The 27,986-nt window shown below is 49.3% G+C and overlaps 1 protein-coding gene across 1 annotated transcript in view; it reads left to right on the top strand.

Annotated features, from left to right (window-relative positions):
• Nucleotides 1–27,986, top strand: part of ADCY10 (adenylate cyclase 10) — a 50,600-nt gene that overhangs the window by 352 nt on the left and 22,262 nt on the right. The window contains exons 2-14 of the mRNA XM_036442936.2: nucleotides 265–470; nucleotides 3,432–3,528; nucleotides 5,159–5,247; nucleotides 8,462–8,653; nucleotides 10,009–10,127; nucleotides 11,109–11,185; nucleotides 12,657–12,846; nucleotides 15,575–15,630; nucleotides 18,517–18,670; nucleotides 20,861–21,053; nucleotides 21,789–21,875; nucleotides 25,207–25,481; nucleotides 26,325–26,461. Of these exons, the coding sequence (XP_036298829.2) occupies nucleotides 265–470; nucleotides 3,432–3,528; nucleotides 5,159–5,247; nucleotides 8,462–8,653; nucleotides 10,009–10,127; nucleotides 11,109–11,185; nucleotides 12,657–12,846; nucleotides 15,575–15,630; nucleotides 18,517–18,670; nucleotides 20,861–21,053; nucleotides 21,789–21,875; nucleotides 25,207–25,481; nucleotides 26,325–26,461 (1,872 nt within the window). The remainder of the gene's footprint in view (nucleotides 1–264; nucleotides 471–3,431; nucleotides 3,529–5,158; nucleotides 5,248–8,461; nucleotides 8,654–10,008; nucleotides 10,128–11,108; nucleotides 11,186–12,656; nucleotides 12,847–15,574; nucleotides 15,631–18,516; nucleotides 18,671–20,860; nucleotides 21,054–21,788; nucleotides 21,876–25,206; nucleotides 25,482–26,324; nucleotides 26,462–27,986) is intronic.

Below are 27,986 nucleotides of genomic sequence, written 5' to 3'. Positions count from 1 at the left end.
CTCTGAAACCAATAAAGATATAGTAACAAACAAACAAAAGATACGTAAAGTTTTTGAGGAAGGAGAGACAGCTGGGTGCTCTAAGGAGATAAATGTCACAGGAAATGAGATATGGTAGCTGGCTTTCTGGCTTTGGGAGAGGAGGTGTTTTGGAATGCCTGGGCCCAGAAGAGGCGGTCACACCATGATTCTGATTTTCCCAAGAACCCGTGCTGCTGGGAATATCCCAGAACTTCCGCACACCTACCGTTTGCCTCCTCCCAGGACTGGCTGCGGGCCACATCACCATGCTGGTCTTCGGAGACGAGAAGCGCAACTTCTTCCTGGTGATGGGCCAGACGGTGGATGACGTGCGCCAAGCACAGAACATGGCGCAGATGAACGATGTCATTCTGTCACCGAACTGCTGGCAGCTCTGCGACCGGAGCATGATTGAGATCGAGAGGATCCCAGACCAGAGAGCAGTGAAGGTTCGTGGGGTGCTGCCGCTCGCAGAAAGCTGTGGTCTGAGCCAGGGGCCACCTGTCAGAAAAACCACTGGGAAGGCGGGCCCCATGAGGCTCAGGAGGGGTCAGTGTGGGTCCACCTCAAGGCTCTGGTCTGAGACACCTCGGCTGAGTTCAAGGGGAGATGGCCAGGCCCTGCGGTAACGAAGGGGTGGCATCTGGCACAGAGGCCTCTCTGGCTGGAGGAAGAGAAACCGTCTCCTGGCCAGTCCCCGGGAGCAGGCGTTGTCATTTTGGGGGCTGCCAATGGCCCTCACCTGCCCTACTCAACGCCCGCCTCGCCCAGGGCAGGGTCCACGGAGGTGAGCAGGGCAGCAGTTGGGGTGTGTGTATGGGGAGGGGGATGACTGTTGGGTGGCTGCCTGGTGGAAACACTGTGACTTGACATTGAAGGCTGATGTAAGCACGGCTGTCCTGGGCATATGGTCACTTAGGGAAGCTGTGCCTTCCGAGTGTGTGAAGGGGAGGAGAGCTGTGCTGACTGGGCCAGGAAAGAGCTGTGTGGCAGAAAGGAAAATGGAGGGTCCGAGTAGAGGCTGGCAAAGGTGAGAGCCCCCACTGGGCCAGTGTGGCCTTCACACCCACCACTTGCTCTTCCACACGCCCTCGTACCCATTTAGCCACTCCTTATATCTTTCAAGATAGTTTTAATTTTCCATTAATTTTAGCCTCACGGAAAATTTTAAAAATAATAGTTTCCTTATATTCAGCTTCCCCAAATGGTAACTTCTACACTAATAAAAGAGAAAGATGCAAATTGACCATACCTCTGTGATGCCCACCAGCCAATCAGGAGTGGGTATGCAAATTAACCCAACAAAGATGGTGGGTTAATTTGCATATGCAGGCTTCTAGTCTGTAGGCCTGCATGTAGGCCCTGAGCGGCCAGGGTCCCAGAATGCCCCTGGCTACTCTGGGCCTGTGGGTGCAGGCACCAAGCAGCTGGGGATGGGGCGGGAACATCTGTTTGTACAAGCACTGGTGTCAAGCAACCTGAGTCCATGCCCTCAGCCCGGCAGACAAAATGTGGAGTCCCCGGCCTTGGGAGTATGCCTGCAGGATCCACTGCATGGCCTGGGTCCACACCCCAAGCCTGGCAAGACACAAAACGGGGCTACTGGCCTTGGGGTGTATCCCTGGTGGCCAGGGATATACCCCTAGCCCAGAGGACATAATGCAGGGCATCCTCTAGGCATGAGCTGCAGAAGAAATGCTTTTTCTTTTCTTTTTAAAAAATTGTATTTTATTGCCAAAACCGGTTTTGTTCAGTGGATAGAGCATCAGCCTGTGGACTGAAGGGTCCCAGGTTCGATTCCAGTCAAGGGCATGTACCTTGGCTGCGGGCACATCCCCAGTAGGGGGTGTGCAAGAGGCAGCTGGTCTTTGTTTCTCTCTCATCGACGTTTCTAGCTCTCTATCCCTCTTCCTTCCTCTCTGTAAAAATCAATAATATATATATGTCATATATATATATATATATATATATATATATATATATATATATATATGTTATTGATATTTTTTTACAGAGAAGAGGGGAGAGGACTAGCAGTCAGAAACATTGATGAGAGAGAAACATTGATCAGCTGCCTCCTGCACTCTCCCCACTGGGCATGTGCCCCCAACCAAGGTATATGCTCTTAACAGGAATCAAACCTGGGACCCTTCAGTCTGCAGGCCAATGTTCTATCCACTGAGACAAACCAGTTTGAGCATAAACACCTTTTCAGACCACTGATTGGCTAAGCTCCCTATATGCCACCACTTGCAGTGTTCTTGGTAACTTGGGTAATAAGAATCCAAGAAGGCGATCTAGGGTTTTTCCACCTCACTCCTGGAGGAAAAAACAAAGGTCTGCTGCTGGAGGGGCTAAGAAATGTCATATCCTGCCCTAACCTGTGTAGCTCAATGAATAGAGCCTCAGCAGGGGTTCGGGTTTGATTCTGATCAAGAGCATGTAACTAGGTTATAGGTTCCTCCCTGGCTGAGGCCCAAGTCAGGGCTCATGCAGAAGGCAACCAATTAAAGTGTCCCTCTCACATTGAAGTTTCTCTCTGTCTCTCCCTCTTTCTTTCACACTCTCTAAAAATCAATGAAAACATATCTTCAGGTGAGGAGAAGGAAGGAAGGAAGGAAGGAAGGAAGGAAGGAAGGAAGGAAGGAAGGAAGGAAGGGAGAGAGGGAGAGAGGAAGGGAGGGAGGGAGGGAGGGAGGGAGGGAGAAAGAAATGTCATAGCCTATGAAAGAGACATCTTGAAAATACCTTTTAAAAAGTTGTCATTTTTTCATGGTGAAGGGACTGGAGTCCGTGTTGATAAAAACACCTTGGCAGCTGCAGTGGCTGGCTCATGGCTTCCTGGTCTTTTATGACCTCGACACCTAAGAGGACTGTGGGTCCATTATTTTGTTTAATGTCCCTCCATTTGGTTTTGCCTGATGTTTTTTCATTATTGGACTAAGGCTGTCCATTTTGGGGCAAGAACAACACAGGAACGAGGCTGTACCATTCTCTGCGTTTCCTGCCATAGGGTCATGATCCCGACATGAATCTCATGACTGGTGGTGTTCCTAATGCATCATGGGGCACCAGCCCCTTTACAGGTATAGGAAAGAAGTGGTGTATGGTTTAGCCAGGTTTTACATGAATTAAAATGTTATGAAAGGCAAAGAAAAAAAAATAGAAAGTTCTAAGAGTGGGAAATTATGTGGGTTGGCTCCCTGGAATGGCCTTCGGTATGTATATCTAGGATTGTAATCTTAAGCGATTGGAGACATTTTATGTAATCACATGCCAATTAAAGGACGCCATTGTTTGTGCCTCTGTTCACCATGTCCTAGAAGCCCCCTGCTTGTGCTGCTGAGAGATGACTTTCAAAAGGCCAGCCAACACTCAGAATAACCAAAACTTCTGTTTCTTTAATTTAGGTTAATTTCTTAAAACTACCCCCTACTTTTAACTTTGAAGAATTTTTCACCAAGTGTATGGCTTTCATGGATTATTATCCTTCCAGAGACCACAAAAGTAAGTACCCTCCATGGACAAGCACCTCTGCCTCCACCAGTGGTCAGCAGGGTGTTTCCAATGCCCAGGGCCCCATCCCAGGTGCCGCTGTCCTCAGTAAGCACCCAGCCCTGAGCAGCACACCAAGGGGCCTCCTGCCTGTCCCCACAATGGCTCCTTTCACCCATCTTCCAAACATTGCGTCTCCCCCACAATGAAAGAAAAAACAAAAACATCCATGAATCCCATTTCCCTAGTCATCATCACCAAACTTCTCAAGAGACTAACCTTGCACCCACACCTCTCTTCTCTCCAGCCTCTCATTCATTTATTCTCCCAATAAATACTGTTGGCAAGTGCCTCAGGGGCATATGCTTATTCTTTGACCTTGAGCCTTTGACATCCAGCTCCTTATCCTATTCTTCTCCCATCTACTGAGACTGTTTAAGTCAATTTGCCAACCTGTGTGGCCTCTCCTCAGGTCTCATCCTAGGCTGGCTTTAGGTTACTCTCTTTTTCTGGGCACTATCTTCACCTCTTTCCTATGATCAAGAATATTCTTCTCCAGTTTTGCTCTTACCCCTCCAAGTCCCCGGTTTCAGTGCCCTTTGCAAAGTCTCCTTCCAGCCCTTAAATATTAGTGATTCCTTGACCCCCTAGTCTTCCCTGCTTATCTCTCGGAGAACATTCTTCCATGCTTGACTCCCTGCAACTCCCAGGAGAGCTGGGACCTAGGGGGAGGAATGCAGGAACCAGGGGCACAAAATGTGAGGGTCTTGTAAGTTGCCCCCTAACTGCCAGAATCCAGCCCTGATTTGTGTCCTGAATTGTAGACACATACAACAGCTGCCTAGGGGCCATCCCCACTTCCAACATTAACATGTTAAAAAAAATGAATAAAGAAGATAATTTAACAACTTATTTTACTGAACATAAAGTGGACAGTTTATTTAACGTAACATGGACAGTTCCTTGCAAAGAGGTGCAGAATGGGCTGGAAGTGAAGAAGCTTTAATAGCGTAGAGAATGAAGAGCAGGAAGAGACAAATGAGAAAAGAGTCGATTGGCTGGCGCCACATATGGACCTTGTTTGGGGTGAGAAGGCCCCCCAAGTTGGTTTGGCATTTTTAGATTGGCTGCTGGATAGACTTCCTACGGGGACAGAATGTCATCTAAGCTTTGGTTGCTCACGTGGAACCAGGGGAGTAGGCGACTTGTTTAGGCTCACACACTGAGTTCCTGTCAGACCTGGGATGAGAAACCAGTCTCCTGCATTTTATCCCTGCTGTTCTTTCAACCCCATCACCTCCTCCAATCTGTCATCATTCCCTCTATCATCATCATCATCCCCTCACCTGCCCACTCCCATCACCTGTGGCAATAGTGTTAGCTCAAGGCTAGATGTAAAAATCTCCCCAAGTTCCAAAGAGTGAACATAATTAAAACAGGGCTTTGAGCGACATGCAATTGCATTTCGATAAACCCACAACCTCTTAGAACGTCTCCCCGGGGTTCCCTTGGCCCTATTTAACCTCTGCCCCTGACTGGCTGGGATGACCGCTGCCCCAGGGGCCGGGGCTGGGAGGCTCCACACTCCTGCACCGCAGAGCCAGCCTCTCTCTCCAAGCCTGCTCCTCTTCCGACCTCTCAGACATCCTGAGGCTTGCGTGCATGCTGGAGGCCGACCCCGAACTGGAGATTTCCCTGCAAAAGTATGTGATGGAAAGCATATCTAAACAGGTATGTTCATCATTTAATTTATTGTTGGGGGCGGGGGGTATCGGGGACCTTGGATAGCTGGAAAGATCAAGAAATCTCATAGCTACAATAGTAATCTGTGTCCTTAAAACAGTGGGCGGCAAACTGCGGCTTGCGAGCCACATGCGGCTCGCGACCACTGCCCTAGGAAAAAATACTTTAAAAACATTTTAATAATGTACTAATGTCTTTAACCTGAAGTCAAAACTTCTGGGTAAGGGCAATGTCTTGTGCATTGATCAGCAAACTCATTCGTCAACAGAGAGGCGAACCACGGCTCTTGAGCCGCATGTGGCTCGCGAGCCGCACGCAATCTGGCGACCACTGTCTTAAAATGAGAGGTGGACTGACCTTCTTGTGTAGAAGGCTGCAAATTTGTTATTCCCATCAGGATACTTTCCAGAATTAGGGCATCATTCATTATTATACTGTGACAGCAGGTGTAAACTAGGACTCAGCCGCCTTCTACAGCCGGGCAAACCGGAACTGCCCCCGGTTAGAACCGATGGCCGCCCTTCCCAAATGGCCCAGCAGAGCGATAGCACGTGGGTGAGCAGGGACACCATTTCTCCAAGTCACTTGCATTAGATTCCAGGCCTTGAAAGCTAACAATACGGGTAATTATAACTCTCAGAACTACCTCCAACCCCCTTTTATAAAACGTTTCTCCTTTTATTCACTTGGATCTAGGCCACATGTGTCAAACACAAGGCCCGCGGGCCAAATCCGTCCCGCCAGGCCTTGCAATGTGGCCCGCACCGCGCTGTCATCACTGCACTCCGCTGCGTTTCCATCACAATGACAGTTTATGACTGTTCAGTAAACCATTCGGCCCTCGATTTAGGCTGGATTTTAGATTTTGGCCCCTTCTCTGATTGAGTTCGACACCCCTAATCTAGGCTCTCAAATGTATGAATCCATAGGAACTCTAGCCACGGCAGGCTCTCCGCTGTGGTATAATCTCCCCGCCCATCCTTGTGGATATCTGCAGCTCCCTTTTACATGCGAGGAAGGGGAGACCCAGAGGGCCCCAGGGGCATTCCTGAGGCTGCGAAGGAAGAGCTTGTGGCTTCAATTAAACCTCTTCTATCTGAACCTGCTGTGTGTGTGGATGCACGCACACAGGCTGTTCCATTATTTGATGTCTCTGACTCTATTTTATTCATCAGTTTATTTTGTTCATTAGATTCCTTGTTTGTATTTTGATTTTTAGATTCAATTATCGATAGATATGTATTTATTGCCATTATATTGTTCATATTATTTTATCTTTTTTCCTCCTCCTCCTCCTCCTCCTCCTCCTCCTTCTCCTCTTCCTCCTCCTTCTTCCTCTATTTCTTCTTCAAGAATACACTTCAACATTTCATGTAATATTGATTTGGTGGTGATGAACTACTTTAGCTTTTTCTTGTCTGTGAAGCTCTTTATCTGACCTTCAATTCTAAATTACAACTTTGCTGGCTAGAGTAATCTTGGTTGTAGGTCCTTGCTAATCATTATTTTGAATATTTCTTGCTACTCCCTTCTGGCCTGAAAAGCTTCAGTTGAGAAATCAGCTGACAGTCTTATGGATGCTCCCTCATAGGTAACTAACTGCTTTTCTCTTGCTGCCTTTATGATTCTCTCTTTGTCTTTAATCTTTGGCATTTTAATTATGATGTGTCTTGGTGTGGGCCTCTTTGGGTTCCTCTTGTTTAGGACTCTCTGAACTTCCTGGACTTGTAAGTCTATTTCTCTCACCAGATAGGGGAAGTTTTCTGTCATTATTTCTTCAAATAGGTTTGCAATCTCTTGCTCTCTCTCTTCTCTTTCTAGCACCCCCTATGCAAATGTTGGTAACTTGAAATTGTCCCAGAGACTCTTTATACTATCTTCATGTGTTTTTATTATTTTTGCTCTTCTGGTTGGTTGTTTTTTGCTTCCTCATTTTCCAATCACTGATTTGATTTTTTGAATACTCTATTCTACTTTTGATTCCCTGTAAATTATTTTTCATTTCTGTTAATGTATCCTTCGTTCCTGACTGTTTCTTTCTCATTTCTTTGATATTCTAACTAATTTCCTTGAAATTCTCACTAAAATCCTTGAAATTCTCACAAAATCCCTTGAAGCTCTCATTAAGATCCTTGAGCATCCTTATAACCATTGTTTTGAACTCTGTATCTAGTAGTTTGCTTGCTTCCATTTCACTGAGTTCTTTTTTGGAGTTCTTCTGGTTTTCATTTATAACATGTTTCTTTGTCTCTGTATTTGGCTGCTTCCCTATGTTTGTTTCTTGTATTATGTAGAACCGCTATGTCTCCTGGAATTGGTAAAGTGGCCTTAGGTAGTATGTGTCCTGTAGGGCTCAATGGCTCAGCCTCCCCAGTCACCTGAGCTGGGCACTCTAGATATATGGACTGTGTGCACTGTCTTGTTGTAGTTGAGCTCTGAGTGCTGTTGGTGTCACTAGGAGGAATTGACCCTCAGGCCAATTGGCTATGAGGAGCAGCTATTACTACAGTGGAAGAGCTGCTGTGCAGGAGACACCCCTATGGAGCAGGTCTTGCTTCATTGGGACTTTGATACTTACTGAGCTTGCCACTTTAATGTGTATCTCGTGGATGTGTAGAGTTGTAATTGTCTGAAGCTGTCTACCAAGTACACTGGCTCTGTGGCCCCCCTGTAGGTGCAAAGTTAGGCACTGTCTGTGCCCTGCATAGGGGCCACCTATCAGGAGCTAAAGTGTGATCTGTAGATGGCTGCTACTTGTATTGGGCTTGGAAGTGCTCAGGAGAGGCCAAGCTGTGAAGCAAAGCAGGCTGCTGCTAGTGCCGGGCCTGAGGACTCTTATTAAGTGGTATGGGGCCATAGTATGCTATTCTTATCCTTAAACTGTAAGAGAGCCAAAATGAATGGTAGTTCTCTCTTATGGCAATGGCATGAGAGAGCACAGTAGGGGCAAGGAAGTGGTTCCTTTAAAAAAAAATTAGCAAATGTGTGAGTTCTTATTGTAAGATTTTGCTAGTGAATTCATTTCCATCTGCTTGAATTTGGGCTGGCTCTGCCATGCTGTGCCTCACACATTCTGATCATTTCACAGCTTCTCCAGAGAATTTCAACAGGCTAGTTCCCAGTGAGAACTGTTTGTGTTGATGTTGGGAGGAAGGGTCCACAGCCAAGGGCAGGTGCAAAGTGAAGTGTCTCTACTTGGCAGATTGATGACAAGCAGCTTCGGGGTTATTTGTCTGAGCTCCGCCCGGTGACCATTGTGTTTGTGAACCTGGTGTTTAAGGGCCAAGACAAAGCCGAAATCATAGGCCCGTCCATCCAGAATGCCTCTGTGCACATCAATTCTGTCCTGAGGAACTTCCGAGGTCAAATCAACAAAGTGTTCATGTTTGACAAGGTAAGTGTGATTTAATGGGTGGGAAGCTGTCAACAATTTAATGTTACCATCTGTGCTCAGGCACATTGGTGAGAGGAAAGCAATAGACACTTTTGACCTGGAAGCATTAGTCTTCATTTATATTGATGATAGTAGCTTCTGTGGTGAATGTGGCACTACTGCAGTCCAGGTGTTGTTCTCAACAGTTTGCCTCTATGAACTCATTTCACCCTCATGACCTCTCTGAGAGGTAGGGGCTCTTATAATTATTTCCATTTTACAGATGAGGAAGTTGAGGCAGAGATGAGGAAGCTGAGATAAGAAAAGTTTAGGTTTGGCTCATGGTCATCCAGCTAGTAAGTGGTGGGCTGGGACTCCAGTCCAGGTCATCTCCACATTCACCCATCTGGATCATGAGACAGGAGCATGGGACCCAAGAGCAGCCTTTAGTGTTTGCAGAAGTGGCTCACACAATCCCGGGACTTCTCTGGGCCTTGGTTTGCTCATGGACAGTGAGAAGGACATTATTGGAACGGGAGAGTATTTGCCTCAAGGGATTGTTGCAAGTTTTGGAAAACATGTGCGGCACTTGTAGCACCACGCGCTTCAGTGAGCTTCGGGTCTCCTGGCCACAGCCAGACCACTGCTCACCTTGCAGAGCCACTAGGCGACATTTCCAGGCAAGGCCAACCCACAGGGTCCCCAAACAGAGCCCTCTAGTCCCTCCACAGACCTGGAATCAGAGCCCAGTGCCCATCAGGACTGATCTGTGTACGTATATACCATTAAGCTCACACTGTCTATAAGTGTCTATGCTATATGAAAGTGTAAAATATATAGGGTACTATATGTGCTCTATTATGTATAAGTATGCCATAAAGTAGTCCATAAAGTGTGTGTGTTGATTACATATAACATTACAATGAAATGTTTTAAGTACAGTAATCATTTTAGTAGCCAAAGCAATCTCGCAGGTCAGTGTGATATCCATTTTCATGCTGACCGAGGTTCATGGCGTGTCATCAACTTGTCCGGGTTTCTGCACAGACTTTCTGACTCTCGCTGGTGCCTTCCGGCTCCTCTGTGCTGTTTCTTAGACTTGCAGCCTATGACCCGCCCACCGGGAGGCTAGACAGGAGTGTGACCTAAAGAGCTCAGCAAGGCGCATTGTTCTGGAGCCAAAGCAACCCTTCCTGGGCTTGAGTCACCGTAGAGGCTGCACCAGAAGTTACACGAAGTTAGCTAAGAATGAGACAGGGGCGAGAGGAATTACGAAGAGATCAGAAAGGGGATGTTGGTGCCCCCGCCCCCTGGGCCTCGGCTGGTCCGAGTGAACAGGTCCTGCCCACTGCTGTGCTTGCTGACTCTCCCTCCAGGGCTGCTCCTTCCTCTGTGTCTTTGGTTTCCCTGGCGAAAAGGCACCTGATGAGGTCACTCACGCCTTAGAAAGTGCTGTGGATATATTCGACTTCTGCACTCAGGTCCCCAAAATCCAGTGAGTGTTGACCTCGGCCCCACCCTCTGGTCCCTGACCCCTGACCCTTCTGTGGGATATGGGGGTTGGGGGGCAGGAGAAGGGTCAGGGAAGCAGGTGAGGGCTATTTTTAACTGGATGCCCACCCACCTGCATTCCTTCCCCTAATGCACCAGCAGAGTGGGCAAGCCCCGCCCTGCCGCAGTGGGATGGGGATGGGGATGGGAAAGGCACGGTGGAGAGAGGGCACCCCTGGAAAGCCAACCTGGGCCAGGTTTGCAAGAGAACCCGGCGGGTGTCTCTGTGCTCTGGCTTGCTTCTTGGTAGAGGTCAAACTCCCAACACCAAGCTGGAGGCCCGAGTTGGTTTTTAGTCACTGGGAGAGCAAGTGAGTCCTTGGGGTGGAAATGTGTGAAGGACCTGGCCTCTGTGCAGCTGTGAGGTGAGGTTTACCACCCCAGCCTGGCCGCTCCCGCACGGCGCCCTCAGGCTCCCCCAGCCCAAGCGTCCATTGCCCATCGGAGCCCTCTCTGGTCAATCCCAACACGCCACCCTCTGCCCTAAATGTTCCCACCCCTTGGGCCCCTCGTCATCTATAGACACAGGTGGGTGTATTGGCAAAATCAGGTTGGATGCTACCCACTGTATCTGAGTTACAATGACTCGTCCTTTCCAGCAATAACAAGGGAGGGTTATGTTGTTTACAACTAGTCCATTCAGGGAGAGGAGAACTTATTTTCTAGAAAAGTAGCTCAGACGAATACTTAACAGAAAAGTGAACCGGGTAACCACTACTGAGAACCTGGCTCTGGGTCCCAAACTCTTCCTCCCTCCAGACCATGTACAACTGCCCTGAACTAAGTCCAAAGGGGAAAGAGTAATTGATGGACAATCCTTTCCCACCCTCCCCACCCCATTCCTCACCACGTCCCCCCTTCCCGCGTCCCCTCTGCTCACTGACTTTATCTCTTTCCCCACAACCTTCTCCTCGTCGGGCGAAAGTACCGTTTCCATCGGCGTGGCCAGCGGGACTGTCTTCTGTGGCATCGTGGGACACTCTGTGCGGCACGAGTACACAGGTGGGCTGAGCAGCTTAGCTCCGCTTTCCTTCTGCAAACACCGTGCCTAGACCCCGGCTTTGCGGGAGGAAGGACAGAAAGAATGGAGACCTGGGCCCTGTCCCAGCAAGTTTGCTGTCTCCCAGATGGGGCCATGCCTTGTGGCTTTGCCCGCCGGCAGCTGGATGTATGCATTGTGGGGCTGTGCATAGGCATTGGTAGTTGAGAGAGAGCAGGGGGAGACAGTGAGCTCCTGGAGGGAGAGGTCTTTCTAAATAATTTTCCGTTGACATTCAACAGTTACTCTTCCTATGGCCTGGAAGAGGTGAGGACTGCTTCTTAAAAATTATGACTATTGGCATTCCTGGTGCATAATACTCATCTCAAAAGAGAGTTATCTCAAGTTGTCACTGCTCTTGCTATTATTTCCCTACTTCAATCCTAGTATCGTTTCAGTTGTTCAGAAATAATACCTCTAAAACACTGAAATAGTTATGTCTGAAACGATACAATTTCTGAGATTTTTCTTCAAAATATTACAGGATGGAGAGTGGGTGGGAGCAGGGTTGACCGTGGGTTACTGGCCTTTGGGACTGGGTGATGGGTGCATGAAGATTCATGAGGCTGTGTCTTATTGTATGGTCAAATTTCTCCATAATAAACAGTTTTTTGAAAAGGAATAACTTGATCAGAAGTATTTAAGTTTATGTTACAGTGCAACCTTGAGTACCTAATTAGTTGTACTATTAATCGAGGTCTTACTAGCAGCCAGGCTTTATCCAAAGCTATGTGTATGTGTTAACTCGTTAATCTTCATAAACTACCCTCTGAGATAGGCACTGCTATCCCCATTTTACAGATGAGGAGACTGAGGCATGACGAGTTAAAGTCATTTGGTAACAAACTAGTTGGAGGTAGAGCTGCGGTTCAGAGTCTGTGCACTACAGTACTTTACCCCTTAAAGCAACGTTTAAATCAACCATATGCCTCTTATAACCTCATTACACAGTCTTAAGGGATCACCAAATGAAGGTAATTCATTTTGAAAATGAAATGAAATGAAGAAGTTCATGCCCAGAAACATGCAGACCTAAAGGTGCCTCTTTGGAGGTCAGTGTCCCAGGTCCAAGCTTGTGCTTGTCCATCTTGTAGCCAAAGACCAGCTGTGCCTCACCCGAGAGCCTGCAGGCCCAGGGCGAGCCCACATACAGAGCCCTCTCCACACTCCAGGCCTCTCTGCCTCTGAGCAGATTGCCCCCGTGGCCTCCCAGCTGAGGCAGAAACTTTGCTGGCGACTGACTGAGTTCACTGCCTGCATGTTTTTAATGGCCACTGGCTGACTGCCTATGGGCAGTTGAAGGTGAGTTTGATGTCATTCATGAGAGGCAAAGGCAATAAATGGTTAAGGTGCCATTTGGGGGCAGGATTCCTCAGGTTACATTCAGTTCCATGAAGGTTTTCTCCCCCTTTGCCTTTCTCTTTTCCGTTGCAGTCATTGGCCAAAAAGTCAACATAGCTGCCAGGATGATGATGTACTACCCAGGCATCGTGACTTGCGACTCCGTCACCTACAATAGCAGCAACCTGCCAACCTACTTTTTCAAAGAGCTTCCGAAGAAAGTCATGAAAGGTGTTGCGGATTCTGGACCAATCTATCAGTGTCTGGGCCTTAACCAGAAAGTGTGAGTGTGGGGCGCTGACGTGGCAGCATTTTGCAGTAAAGAAGGGGGAGAATTACGACAGCAAAAGCAGTCACCCATTTCAGATTCAAATCCACTTTATGAAACTGAAATCTATCCCTTCCCTGGACGAAGGCCCAGATTTCAAAATCCTTCATCTTCCTCCATCCCATGGATATGGTGGAGGACCCCCTTCTGAGGATCAGAGGGGGATTCCTCAAAGGTTCTGCAGCCAGAACAGGGAACCCCCACATTGGCATGCGTGTGTCTGTGGACCAACATGGGCCAACCATTAAGTATTTATTTATCATTCCAACTTGGTGCCAGCATTGGTAGGACTAATAGAGGACGAGATATTGCTCCTCCTCTCAGCCTCCAGTGAAATATATTCCCCCAAAGCCCAGCCTGGATGCACGGGTGTCACTTTGGGGCTTAAAATTCTTCAGTGGCTTCCAGTCATTTTCAACTCCTTGCAATGACATACAAGGTGACTATCTGCCTTTCCAACCTCACCTCTTCCCGTGTCCCCTCCTCTGGGGGTCTAAGTAGATTGTCCTCCCCATCACCCACCCCATCCGGCATCCACTGGGAAAACTACAGTCCATCTTAGAAATCCAGCTCAGGGTCCATTCCTCTGGGGGCCTGGCCCTGGAACCACCCATCGCAGCCCAGCGAGCCCAGTCCTCCCCTCCTCCTGCAACTAACTCTACAGCCCGTGTTTCTCTGCGATCTCTCCTCACCCTCCTCACAGCTGCCACCCGCGGCCTTAAAAGCTCTCTGGGGATCATGATTACTGCTGGTTCATTCTGACAGCCCCGTGCCTGGTGCACAGAAGGCACTTGGCACTGAGGAGTGAGTGAATGACTTGCACAGAAAGCGCAGACGTATTATTCTGTGTACTAGCCAGCTGGAACCTAAGTTTTAAAGGGCTAGATAACAGAACTGGGGCTGCAGTAGATTCAAGGAGTCTTTATTATTCGCCTTTGTATTCCCAGGGCTCAGCGCTGTGCTTGGCATGTTTATGCCATCAATAAAATGCTGCTTGAATAAGTGAATGAATAGTAATAATTTTTTGTGAGCCCTTATTAAATATTAGGTACTTTATCTCAAAATATACAATTATTCTTTTTGTTGTTGTTAATCCTCACCTGAGGATATTTTTTCCATTGATTTTTAGAGAGTGGGAGAGCAGGACAGAGGGGGTAGGGAAAGAGAGAGAGAGAAAAAGAGAGAGAGAGAGGAGACAAAAGAGAGAAGAGAGAATGAGACCTGTGGTGCATGGGCCGACACTCTAACCACTGAGAAACACCAGCCAGAACTTTAATGCTTCTTTCCTTTTTTAAAAATCCTGCCGGGACCGGTTTAGCTCAATGGATAGAGTGTCAGCTTGGGGACTGAGGGGACCCTGGTTCGATTCCGGTCAAGGGCATGTACCTTGGTTGAGGGCATATCCCCAGTAGGGGGTGTGCAAGAGGCAGCTGGTCGATGATTCTCTCTCATCGATGTTTCTAACTCTCTATTTCTCTCCCTTCCTCTCTGTACAAAATCAATAAAATATATATATTTTTAAAAATCCTTACTTGAGGCTTTCTTCCCATTGATTTTATATAGAGTTGAAGGGAGAGTGGGAGGAAGTGAGAGAGAGAGAGAGAGAGAGAGAGGGAGAAATAGAGAGAAACATCAATGTGAGAGAGACACATTGATTGGTTGCCTCCCACACGTGTCCTGACTAGGGCCAGGGATTGAACCTGCAACCCAGGTACATGCCTTTGACCAGGAGTCAAACCCAGACTGCCTGACTCCAGAGCCTGCCATGTCATGGTTTCCCTCTGCCATCTCTGCACATGAGAGTGTGGAGCCCGGCCAGTGTTGCTCAGTGGTTGGGTGTTAGCCCATGAACCAGGAGGTCACGGTTTGATTCCTGGTCAGGGCACACGCCTGGGTTGTGGGGTTGCAGGGACTCAATCCCAAATAGGAGACTTGTAGGAGGCAACTGATCAATGATTCTCTCTCATCACCGATATTTCTATCCCTCTCCCTGAAATCAATAATTTTAAAAAAAATCTTATTTTAAAGGAAAAGTGCAGAAATACAAACTCGAACAGGGCCTCCCATGGGAGGCTGCCGTTGCTATACCAGGCGGAGCGGGTAGTACGACATGCAGACCGGGAATGAGCGATTTGACAAAAGGCTCCTTCAAGAGAGAATACGTGATCAGGCATGAGCGCCCTGCCTAGTCACCACTGGGCCCGGGACCTTGGGCAAGATGCACTCTGCACCTCTGCTTCCTCACTTGTAAAATGGACAGAATCATAGTATCTCCTCAGTAAGGTTTTGTCAGGAGCAAAGGAAATGATATATATGTAAAGCACTCATAACTGCCAGGCATGTAGCATGTGCTCAGCAAAGGCGAGGGGGGCTGTGTGAGCATTGGTGGACCCCTCCCAGGATGGGGACAGTGTGCCACCTCTAAGCTGATTGGTCCCACATCGGGTGTCTGGGTCCCTAGGAACCGGTCAGTTCTGCCAGTGCACACTCTGCAGGCAGTTACTGAGCAAGGTGCCGGAGAAGGCGGCTGTAAGTCGCTTGGACTCAGTCGCCAGGTAAGAACACCTCTTTCTCCTCCTCTTGGCGGCTGCAGCCCGGGAGCCCGGGAGCCTGGGGCAGTCGGATGGACTGGAAAGGAGGCTCCGGCCCTGCTGTGACTCTAACATCTCTGTTCTCTCCTCAGCATGTTTGGCATGGCCTACCTCATCTGCAACAGGAGTGAGGCTTACCCTCTGCTGGGTACGTAGTGGGCCTTGATTTCTCAACTCCCCTGGGGACCTGTAACAAAGCGTGAGAACAGAGTGCCAATGCTAAGTCTGCAGCCTCATGAATCATCACCAGTGAAGCCATGGTCACTATCCAGGCCAACAAAGAAAAAGAGCAGTGTTCGGGGCACGACACATGCTTGGTCTTTCCCTCCCCGCAAAGACCCTGGCACCCTCCTCCCCAAAGACCTAGGCACCCTCCTCTCCAAAGACCCTGACACCCTCCTCCCCAAAGATCCAGGCGCCCTCCTCCCCAAAGACCTAGGGACCCTCCTCCCCTAAGACCCAGACACCCTCCTCCCCAAGACCCTGACACCCTCCTCCCCAAAGACCCAGACACCCTCCTCCCCAAGACCCTGACACCCTCCTCCCCAAAGACCCAGGCACCCTCCTCCCCAAAGACCCTGACACCCTCCTCCCCAAAGACCCAGGCACCCTCCTCCCCAAAGACCCAGGCACCCTCCTCCCCAAAGACCCTGACACCCTCCTCCCCAAAGACCCTGACACCCTCCTCCCCAAAGACCCAGGCACCCTCCTCCCCAAAGACCCAGGCACCCTCCTCCCCAAAGACCCTAACACCCTCCTCCACAAAGACCCAGACACCCTCCTCCCCAAGACCCCAACACCCTCCTCCCCAAAGACCCCGACATCCTCCTCCCCAAAGACCCAGGCACCCTCCTCCCAAAAGACCCAGGCACCCTCCTCCCCAAAGACCCTTACACCCTCCTCCCCAAAGACCCTGACACCCTCCTCCCCAAAGACCCAGGCACCCTCCTCCCCAAAGACCCAGGCACCCTCCTCCCCAAAGACCCCAACACCCTTCTCTCCCAAGACCCCGACACCCTCCTCCTGAAGACCCCGACACCCTCCCCCCCAAAGACCCAGGCACCCTCCTCCCCAAAGACCCAGGCACCCTCCTCCCCAAAGACCCTGACACCCTCCTCCCAAAAACCCAGGCACCCTCCTCCCCAAAGACCCAGGCACCCTCCTCCCCAAAGACCCTGACACCCTCCTCCACAAAGACCCAGACACCCTCCTCCCCAAGACCCCAACACCCTCCTCCCCAAAGACCCCGACACCCTTCTCCCCCAAAGACCCAGGCACCCTCCTCCCCAAAGACCCAGACACCCTCCTCCCCAAAGACCCTGACACCCTCCTCCCCAAAGACCCTGACACCCTCCTCCCCAAAGACCAAGACACCCTCCTCCCCAAAGACCCCGACATCCTCCTCCCCAAGACCCTGACACCCTCCTTCCCAAGACCCTGACACCCTCCTCCCCAAAGACCCTGACACCCTCCTCCCCAAAGACCCAGGCACCCTCCTCCCCAAAGACCCCGACACCCTTTTCCCCCAAAACCCGGACACCCTCCTCCCAAAAGACCCAGGCACCCTCCTCCCCAAAGACCCTGACACCCTCCTCCCCAAAGACCCTGACACACTCCTCCCCAAGACCCTGACACCCTCCTCCCCAAGACCCTGACACCCTCCTCCCCAAAGACCCTGACACCCTCCTCCCCAAAGACCCAGGCACCCTCCTCCCCAAAGACCCTGACACCCTCCTCCCCAAAGACCCAGACACCCTCCTCCCCAAAGACCCTGACACACTCCTCCCCAAGACCCTGACACCCTCCTCCCCAAGACCCTGACACCCTCCTCCCCAAAGACCCTGACACCCTCCTCCCCAAAGACCCAGGCACCCTCCTCCCCAAAGACCCTGACACCCTCCTCCCCAAAGACCCAGGCACCCTCCTCCCCAAAGACCCTGACACCCTCCTCCCCAAAGACCCAGGCACCCTCCTCCCCAAAGACCCAGACACCCTCCTCCCCAAAGACCCAGGCACCCCCCTCCCCAAGACCCCGACGCTCTCCATTTCTTAGGCCATTTTTAAAAATCATGTTGATGAAACGATATATCATATCATTATATGTGCCTTCTGATAATCCACGGAGAACAAGACTGGCCTTGCACGGAGCTGCCAGAAAAGCTTTGGCCCCAAATGAGCCTTCAGCTCTGTTTGCAGGATGTGCTTGCTCCCATGGAATCCCAGTCCTGCCTGCTCCTTCCCATCCAGGTTTCAAAGACTGTGGCCAGCTTTCCGATGTTAATGAGGGCACCCGTTATATATACAAACACACAGTAACAGTGATGGGGCTGCAGCCCAAGCTGACTTCAGTTTTCTTTTCCTTTTCTACATTTTCCATGTTTTCTAATTTTTACATTTATAATAGTAAAACGCCCCTCAAATTCCTTTTTACTAAAAATTTGGGTTCTTAGGAGTAAGTCTACATGATTTTTTAAGTAAGTTGAATTTTCTTATCACTGATAATGCTGCTAGTAGCCATGAGATAACTATAATTGCTCACTCACGGAGAGCAAGTTTCCTTGGCAGAATTGGAAATAAAACATATCCATAATCACTCAATACAGAAGCCCTAACTACAATAAATGTATCTGCCAGTGTAATCATCTTTAGATGACTTCCACTGTGTGTCACATAGCTCATTCATAGGAAAAAAAGGAAAAGGAAGGGAAAACCAGAACTGAAGCTGCGAACGCCTGGTTTCTTTCCTGGCTGTGTGGTCCCAGCGCACCTCACCGTTCTGCACTAAAATTCAATGGACGTTTCAATGTGCATTGTAAGAGTCGCATCTATAATGCGCACTGCTGGGAATCACAACTGGAAAGCTCTAGAAAAAGACGTGAGAACATTTCAAAGTGTGCAGGACCTCACGAGAGCCCGTGAACGAGGCCCTGTAGACCCCACAGGTCTCCTTGGGTCTCGTGTCTCTGGGTGCTTCTGTCTCTCCACTACGTCACGTTGACTGGGTTTGCTCTCTTCTTAAAAATGAAAATGGCAGGCCGTGAGAAGGAGCTGAGATACTTTAGGTGCAGTATGAAGGAATTTCTGATGTCCAACTGCAGCCGCATCCTCATGTATGAAGGCTTGCCCGGCTACGGAAAGAGCCAGATACTCATGGAAATTGAGTACCTGTCCCAAGGCGAGAATCACAGGTGAGTGTCTGGCAATGGCCGTTTCTCTCTTGTCCACCCGGAGAAGCCTGATGTCCTTAAAAGTCTCACCTATTTTAAAGCTCCTCCCCTTTTACATGTTATTTGCATCATGTAAACTGCATACAACCTGCCCGTCACGGGTGCCATGCCCCCTGTGCTAAATAAATAAATAATGACAATCACATTGAACCAAGACAATGAGAAGCCTGGCTGAGCCCCGGGGACCCTGATTTCATGCCAGGTGGAGCCTGGCCATCATAGGTTAGAGCCTCCAGGGCGAGCCCAGCATGCAGGCAGGTCGAGGGCAGCTGGCAAGAGGTGGGGACCAGGCTAGGCGGGTGTGCAGGACGAGCACATGCATCTCTCCAGCCAGCTGGCTGACAGTCACGGGCGCACACCGTCGAGCTCTGTCCGGGGGTGGGAGCGACAGGGACAGGCCTCTGCATTGTCCTTGGGAAGGCCAAGCTGGTGTGTTTACCGGGTCCTCCTTTCCTGGCGTGGATGTGGGAGGGCTCTCTGGGACAGCCCTCTAGCACCCTCCCTGAGGTCAGTGTGGGCGTCAGTCGCAGTGATGGTGACCAGGTGCCGATGCTGATGTCTCACCGGCTTCCACCACCCAACCTGAAAGCTTTAGGGGAAAATGCTTATTAGCCTTCCATTATTGGTAGCTGTACTTCTACTCTTTGATGTCAGACCTGAGAGAGGCCTGTTTTGAAATATCTTTAACATTGCTAAGGAGATAATCCATAACAACCAGAAGACATGCATTCATTCATTCCATACCTTACTGAGTTAGTACTATGCTTTAGGGACTGTTAAGAGACAAACGGAAATTTGTTGTCTGTCGCTCCTGGAAGCCAGAAGTCTGAGAGCGAGGTGCCGGCCGGGCTGGTGCCTTCTGAGAGCCGTGAGGGACCGCCTGTCTGTGCTCCTCCCCTGGCTGCTGGTGCGATGACTGGTGTTCCTTGGGTCATGGAAAGATCACCCCAACCTCTGCCTTCATCTTCGCATGATATCCTCCTTGTCTTCAAATTCCCCAGTCATACTGGCTTAGGGGCCCACCCTACTCCAGCTTGCCCTCATCTTAATTTCATCACATCCACAATGACCCTGTGGCCAAACCAGGCCACGCTGTGAGGCACGGAGGTTCAGACACAGCAGATGACTTCGGGTGGGGCACGAGTCAACCCGTAGCCAGTGCCAATGCCCCGGAGATGAAGAACATCTGATTCCTGCCCTGCAGGAGCTCTCACAGGAGAGAGAGGACAGTAGAAATGGGATGCGGAAAGGACAATGGCAGGGGCCTACTAGAGAGTGTGGTGGGAGCTGAGGGAGAGGCATGTGCAACGCAGCCGTGGGACGTCAGGGAGAGTGCAGGAGGCTGCGCCTGCACGGAGAGGCACAGGTGAGCAGGGCTGGGAGATGCTGCGGGACGCGATCACACCCCAGCTGGGAGGCAGGAAGCGAAGGCACGGAGAGCGTAGACAGTCCTGTGCTGTCTGGTGGTGGTGGAGGAGAGGCTGCTGGACAGAGAGTGGCAGGAAAGCACATAGTGAGGCCTTGGAGAGTCTTGTATGTCACAGAGAAGAGTCCAGACTTACCCTTTTTAGAGGGTGGGAGCCACTGGAAAATTCTAAGTAGGAGAGAAGCTCTGTATCTATCTGAAAAAGTAGCCTCTGTGAAGACAATGCATGTGGTGTCATGACACCAGGCAGGGCAAGAGGCGTGCCGTTGGGTAGCACGGGTGAGAGGATGAGGTCTGGGGAAGAAGGCGAACAGAACTGGGCTTAGGACCCAGTGGAACAGGCCGAGTGTCTGAAGCAGAATTAAGACAGGCCTGCAGATCGCTTGGGGAGTTGCTGTTAGGACGACTGAATATGAAGAGTCAGAGCTTGCCTTCAGCCTTTATTAATTTCATAAAATATATTTAAGCTCATCCGGAGTTGCTCAGAGGTTGAACATTGACATCTGAACCAGGTGGTCACACGCCCCGATTGTGGGCTTGGTCCCCAGTCCGGGGAGAGGGTGGGGGTGGGGGGGCATGCAGGAGGCAGCCAATCAACAATTCTCTTTCCTCCTGATGTTTTTTTTTATCTCTCTCCCTCCCTCTCTCGTAAACCAATAGAAACATATTTAAAATATGTATTTATTTTTAAACTCTCTTCTGATTCTTGACTTTCTTACAAACAGGACTATTGCTATTGCCTTGACTAAGATCAGCTTCCATCAAAAATTTTATACCATCCAGATCCTCATGGCCAATGTCTTAGGTCTGGATACTTGTAAACACTACAAAGAACGACAGACCAACATTCAAAATAAAGTCAAGACACTGTTGGATGAGAAATTCCACTGTATCTTTAATGACATTTTCCACGTCCAGGTAACTTCCTCGCGTTAGACTTCCTCCGGAAATGGTGATGGGGCAGGTGTAGCGAGTCCTCCAGATGCTCGGCGACCTGGCATCCCTGACTGTGGCATCCTTTTCTTTTCCCACCTGGTGAGGAAGTGCCTCCCAATCTTCCCGGAAGGAGCATCCCCTTCCTGAGAAAAGTCACACTCCAGAAAATCCACCTGCTGGTTGGCTTTTCTTCGCCTTTCTTTTTTCTTTATCTTTCTTTCTTTTTTCTTTTTTTAAAATATATTTTATTGATTTTTTACAGAGAGGAAGGGAGAGAGATAGAGAGTTAGAAACGTCGATGGGAGAGAAACATCAACCAGCTGCCTCTTGCACACCCCCTACTGGGGATGTGCCCGCAACCAATGTACATGCCCTTGACCGGAATCGAACCTGGGACCTTTCAGTTAGCAGACTGATGCTCTATCCTCTGAGCCAAACCGTTTCCGGCTTTCTTCGCCTTTCTATCAAAGCTGTACAGTGCTAGCCCACGCCTCAGCTCCAGCGGGGCCTGCCAGTGCAGGACTGAGTGTGCCCTGCTCGTCCCCGTATCTACTAGACACAGTGACAAAGGGTATTAGCTGGAAAGGACATTATGGACTATCTGACACACGAGGACCTGAAGGCACAGAGCAGCAAAGTGGTTTGCCCAAAGTCACACAGCTAGTAGTTCCCTTTGCTGCTTTCCCGTACTTAACGTTCGCATTATTCTTCACACAGTTCCCTATCTCACGAGAGGTTTCCAAGATGAGCATCTTGAGAAAGCAGAAGCAGCTGGAAGCATTGTTTATGAAGATCTTGGAGAGAGTAAGAACGTCTGCGGGTCGAGCAATGGGGGGAGGAAAACTGGGCATCGCATCCCTGAGCTGGGCGACCTGAGGGGCAGGAAGCTCTGAATTGTGGGAAACCTTGTATCCTGAAGTGTTTCTTTCTCCTCCCTCCTTCCAACCTTGAGCTCGGAGTCCATTCAGAGGGTAGCCCCAGGCTGCCCCTCTCAGTGCCCCTGGCTGGGAGCTCAGATTATGCTAAATTTGAATGTAGTCCCTTAACATTATTCCCGGGAGTGTGGCCTCTCCTAAAACCTCCTCTTTGTCTCCCATCTGTAAGAGATGCAGGACATGTGAGAGGCTGGTATGTAGCCTCTGCAGCAGACTACCCAGGGTGGAACCTCCAGCAAGTGACTTAACCTGCCTACCCATTCGCGTTATCATCTGTAAGATGGGGAAACAATAGTGCCCAGCTCCCAGGGTCCTGAGTCTGAAATGAAACACTCAACCAGGCTCAGCGCTCTCTGTATGTTGATGGTCACCTCTAGTTCCCACCTCTCTCATAAGTCCCAGACAGCACTTCCGAGGACGAATATTCCACTCGATGCAGTAACTCCCACTCACTTCAGTGGCTGGTAGTACATCTATTTTCCTACTCCAATGCCCTTTCTTCCTCATTCTGATCCCAATCCTTGATTAGCTCCTGGCAAATTCATTCATGCATCATTAACTCCTTTCCACTTTGCTCCCCTCATCACCAGTTGCCACATCCACACGTCTCCTCAGTTGCTGGGTCCAATTTCTCCGTTGGGCAGCCTCTGGAATCCCCAATGCTCTTCCCCCTGCTGTATCGGGCTCCTCTGGAACATTGTTATAGTTTCCAACCAATCTCTGCACCTCTCCCCTCCTCACCCCAATTCATCCTCCATATAAGGGCCAGAGTATATGCAAATCCAGCCAGCCTACACTTCATACTTTCTGAGTAATCCCCATTGCTAATGAGATAAAAACCAACATATATATAATTTTTATTATTATTATCTTTTAACCTGGAGAAATGCTACTCATCCTTCAGTGTCACCTCTTTGGTGAGAACTTCCCAAATCACTAGGCATAACTAACTAATGCCTCTTCTACCTGCTTCTGTGGCACTTCGGACATATTTCTGGTTGTATTTTCCCCACTGTGTCTGTGAGCCTCGAGGGACGGGAGTCGCTTGCTCCTGGTTATATCGCTATTGGCCGGCATTGCTTCTGGCACATAATCACTGATCACTGGCATACAATGCAGGTGGCATTGATTCAGGCTTACCCTTCAACACTCTCTTTCCTCATCCGGGCACATAAACAAGGGCAGTGTGGGCAGCTTCTGAGTGCCAGGCTTTGGACCATGTGCACACAAGTGTCCTGGAGGCTTCTTAGAAAAGACGGACCATGAGTCCCACCCTAAAGACCCAAAGGGATCTGCTCAGCTTTGTGCCGTTGTTTTAAAACTTCTCGGTTGGTTCTAGTGCACAGTGTGGTTTGGAAGCCACCACTAAGATGTGCTTTCACTGTGGGCTGTGATGACCATAGTTTACTCCGTGGCCATGGCCGGTCACCTGCCCTGTCTGAATTTAATCTGCGCCTCCAGAGACTCAGCAGCCCCGCCTCCCCTGAGCTTGCACAGGACTCAGCAGCTAGTTTATGTGAAGAGTGCACACAGTGTGGGCGTGGCCCCTGCTGCTTCTACTCACATTAAAGAATCAGTTCACTGTCCTCGTTTTAGCTTTAAAGAACTGGGGCCCGTAATGGACTCTCAAATTCATGCTGTTTTGTTTCTTACTCTCCTCTCCTCGGTTCACAAATAGCACTGGCAGCACCATTAATTAAACTTTTCTGGGTCAGTGAACTTGTTACGTGTGTGCGACAAGGCAGCTTATAATACTCGGAACGACTGTCTGAGAGACTTGAAGTGTTAAAGTAGCCTTTGCTGATTGTATGCACACTAGAGGCCCAAGGCATGAAATTCGTGCAGGAGTAGGCCTGCCTTCCCCTGGCTGCCGGCACCAGCTTCCCTCCCAGCCCCAGCTTCGTCCGGAAGGTCTTCCGGTCTAATTAGCATATTACTCTTTTATTATTATAGATTATTATTGATTTCAGAGAGGAAGGGAGAGAGAGGGGAAAATAGAAACATTGATTGAGAGAATCATTGATTGGCTGCCCCCTACATGCCCCTACTGAGGATCGAACCCGCAACTCAGGCGTGTGCCCTTAACCTGACCGGAATCAAACCTGGGACCTTTCAGTCTGCAGGCCAATGCGCTATCCACTGAGCCAAACTGGCTAGAGCTGCTGCTTTTATTTATTAAAAACATAGAGGAGCAGAAGCTGGTTTGGCTCAGTGGTAGAGCGTCGGTCTGCGGACTGAAAGGTCCCAGGTTCGACTCCGGTCAAGGGCATGTACATTGGTTGCAGGCACATCCCCTGTGGGGGGTGTGCAGGAGGCGGCTGGTTGATGTTTCTCTCTCATCGACGTTTCTAGCTCTCTATCTCTCTCCCTTCCTCTCTGTAAAAAATCAATAAAATATATTTTTTAAAAAAACATAGAGGGAAAGAATGGGTAACCTCATTTCTTCTCAGAAGGAACCACAAAAAGCTAACCCAGCCTGGAGCAGTGAGAGGGGGCAGGTTCCCAATCGATGCTAGTGTGCAAATACATAATTCAGGCCAGGCAGGGAAAGGCAGTCTGCACAGAAGAGGGTATGGGGTCTGCATTCAGTGTGATCCACTCAGAGTTCCAGCTGGAGCAGCAGCAGGTGCTGGGGTGCAGGACTGGCTCTGCCACTTCGAGTGCAGCCTCTGCAGGCCTAGCACCGTTTGTGTGGCCAGTGTATGCGGCCAGTGCTTGTGGTCAGTGTGTGTGGCCAGTGTGTGCTGGATATGCATGGGTGGAATGATTGCATGCGGCCGGTGTTTGTGGTTGGTGTGTGTGGCCGGTGCGTGTGGCCGGTGTGCGCTGAATATGCATGGGCGGAATGAATGTCAAGTCGATATCCCTGGGAGGCTTCATTTGCCAATAGATTCAAATGACATGTGGGAAACGACTGTTATTTAATGGAATGGGTGCTTTTTCTTGGCCACAATCCCATCTCCCCTACAAATTTGTATTATCTTTGCACCAAGATTTGTCCAAGTAAGAGTCCATTCCAGCCAGCTCTTTCCAATTTGCCACAAATTCCAAGCTCGTGGTATCTGAATTCAGCTTTGTTGGGAAGAAAAATGTTTCATTCAGCCCCACACAACCCAAAGGTCCTCATGCAGACCCACACGTGGATAAACCCTGAAGTCCCACCCACTGCATTTGTCTTCCCGTTTCTGTCCCTTGTCCAGACAGTGAAACAGGAAAGGGTTATTTTCATCATCGATGAGGCCCAGTTTGTGGACGTGACCTCCTGGGCCTTTCTGGAGAAGCTTATCCAGACCGTCCCTATCTTCATCATCATGTCCCTGAGCCCATTCCTCGACATCCCCTGCAAAGCCGCCAGTGCCATCATAAAGAACAGGAACACCACCTACATCGTCATTGGCGCCGTGCAGCCCTGTGACATCCGCAACAAGGTCTGCCTGGACCTCAACGTCAAGGGCATCCCCAAAGAACTGGACTTGTGAGTAGCCTGTTCTGTCCCGAAGGCATCTTGCCTTCACTGCGCGGGTCCAGGCCGCTTCAGATTCCTTAAGATGCGGCTTCAAGTGACTATTTCCGCCTCTCATAGCGGCCATCCCTCAGGCTGGTAGGAGGGATGCCGTCCTCCTTTCCTTGTTAGAGTCCCTGCTCAGACTCTAGCCCCTGCTCAGGCACCCTCTGTGCCTGCTCAGACTGCGTGGGTTATAACCTGTCAGTCAGTTTGCTTCCCTCTCCTCTTGCTGGGTGTGGGTTCTACTCTAATCAAGTCTTAGGACATTATCAATGAGCAAGTGACTCAAAAGTCAAAATGGTAAACATGAAAGACCACAACCTGCACCTAATCACCTAATCGAGGTCCTGCTCGGCGGGCCGCGGGGTGGCCTGGTGCTGGTGTTGCCTGCCGGTGCATGTGGAAAGCTGGCTGTCTAGTCAGTGCCTCCCGAGCCGCTAGGTCACCTCCTCCTGGGGTTTGACAGGAGTCCCCTGAGGCACACAGACAGCACCCCCCTTTCCCGTTAGCTGGCTGTTCACAGCCCACCTGGTCTCTGCCGAGCTTCTTTCTAATAAGGATGTCTTGCTTCTGCAAGAAACATCGAAAATATAAACCAGAAATTAATGAAAATGGCCATTTATAAGGTGAGGAAGGGAAACAAGACTGAGGATGTCCCTTATTTCATAGTTTTGGCCTTGGATAGATGGTAAATGCTGTAGGTAATTAGAAAAGGAAAGAAAAGCCATGGAGTCTGAGAAGAGATTATCTTCACGTGATTGAGAAGACTCCAGTGGCTCTTCCAGGTGAGGAGGTGCCTTGTGCTCCCTGCAGGTACCTGGTGGAGGGAAGCTGTGGGATCCCGTTCTACTGCGAAGAGTTGCTGAAAAACCTTGACCAACACAGGGTGCTTGTTTTCCAGCCCATCCAGTCTGAGGAAAAGGCGAACGTGTCCTGGAATAACCTGTTCAGTGAGTCCCACAGTGAGGGTTTCCCCTGTCCTTCCGCAGAGAGGGCAGCCAGAGGGGCTTTCCCTGGGCGGCCTCCGCCAGGGCCAGAGGGTTGGGGGAGTCAAGGGCCGTGGGACCTGGTACCTCCAACGGCGAGAGAACGTAGCATTTTCGAGTCCCAGGAGACAGCATTACTAGGCAAGTTGACTATTCAGGCTTTGCCATTTCTGATCTATCTCTTTCTGATCCTAACCAAGTCACAAGTAGAGTACCGTCTCCTTTTGAATGTGTTGGCATTTGTATGTGGGTATTGAACATGTGTAAAATCTATGGTTTTTTTTTAAAGTCATTATTGTTGAGAGTATTACAATGTCCCCCTTTCTTCCCTACATTCCCCCTCCCCCGTGCCCTTGTCCACCCCACCCACAGGCTTTCACCACACTATTGTCTGTGTCCATAAGTGACACATACATGCATATAAAATCTTTGGCTAATCTTTTCCTTCCTTCTGAGAATCGTCAGTCTGTTCCATGTTTTCATGCCTCTGGTTCTATTTTATTCATCAGTTTATTTTGTTCATTAGATTATTTGTTCATTTATTTTGATTTTTTGATATCTATCAATTGTTTATAGGTAAGTATCTATTGGCATTTTTTTGTTCATATTTTTTTCTCACTTTTTTATTAAGGTATTATATGTGTACATATCTTACCATTGCCCCACCCCCCCACCCTACTCCCATACATGCCCTCACTCCCCAGAGTTTTGCGTCCATTGATTATGCTTATATGCATGCATACAAGTCTTTCAGTTGATCTCTGATCTCCCCCACCACTCCCTAATCTTCCTGCTGTAATTCGACAGTCTGTTTGATGCTTTGTTGCCTCTGTATCTATCTTTTTGTTCAACAGTTTATAATTTTCTTTATTATCCATAAATGAGTGAGATCACGTGGTATTTTTCTTTCATTGACTGGCTTATTTCACTTAGCATAAAGTCCTCCAATTCCACCCAGGTTGCTGCAAATGGTAAGAATTTCTTCTTTTTTATGACAGCATAGTATTCCAATGTGTAGATGTACCATAGTTTTCTGATCCAGCCATCTGCTGATGGGCACCTAGGCTGTTTCCAAATCTTAGCTATTGCAAATTGTGCTGCTATGAACATAGGGGTGCATATATCCTTTCTGATTGGTGTTTCTGGTTTCTTAGGATATATTCCTTGGAATGGGATTACTGGGTCAAATGGGAGTTCCATTTTCAGTTTTTTTGAGGAAACTCCATACTGTTCTCCACAGTGGCTGCACCAGTCTGCATTCCCACCAGCAGTGCACGAGGGTTCCTTTTTCTCTGCAACCTCGCCAACACTTGTCTTTTGTTGATTTGTTGATGTTGGCCATTCTGACAGGTGTGAGATGATACCACATTGTCGTTTTGATTTGCATCTCTCAGATAATTAGTGACTTTGAGCATGTTTTCATGTGTCTCTTGGCCTTCCTTCTGTCTTCTTTTGAAAATATTCTATTTAGGTCCATTGCCCATTTCTT

The sequence above is a fragment of the Pipistrellus kuhlii genome, unplaced genomic scaffold, assembly GCF_014108245.1.
Source record: "Pipistrellus kuhlii isolate mPipKuh1 unplaced genomic scaffold, mPipKuh1.p scaffold_m20_p_18, whole genome shotgun sequence".
Lineage (NCBI taxonomy): Eukaryota > Metazoa > Chordata > Mammalia > Chiroptera > Vespertilionidae > Pipistrellus > Pipistrellus kuhlii.
This window is presented reverse-complemented; position numbering and strand designations above follow the sequence as displayed.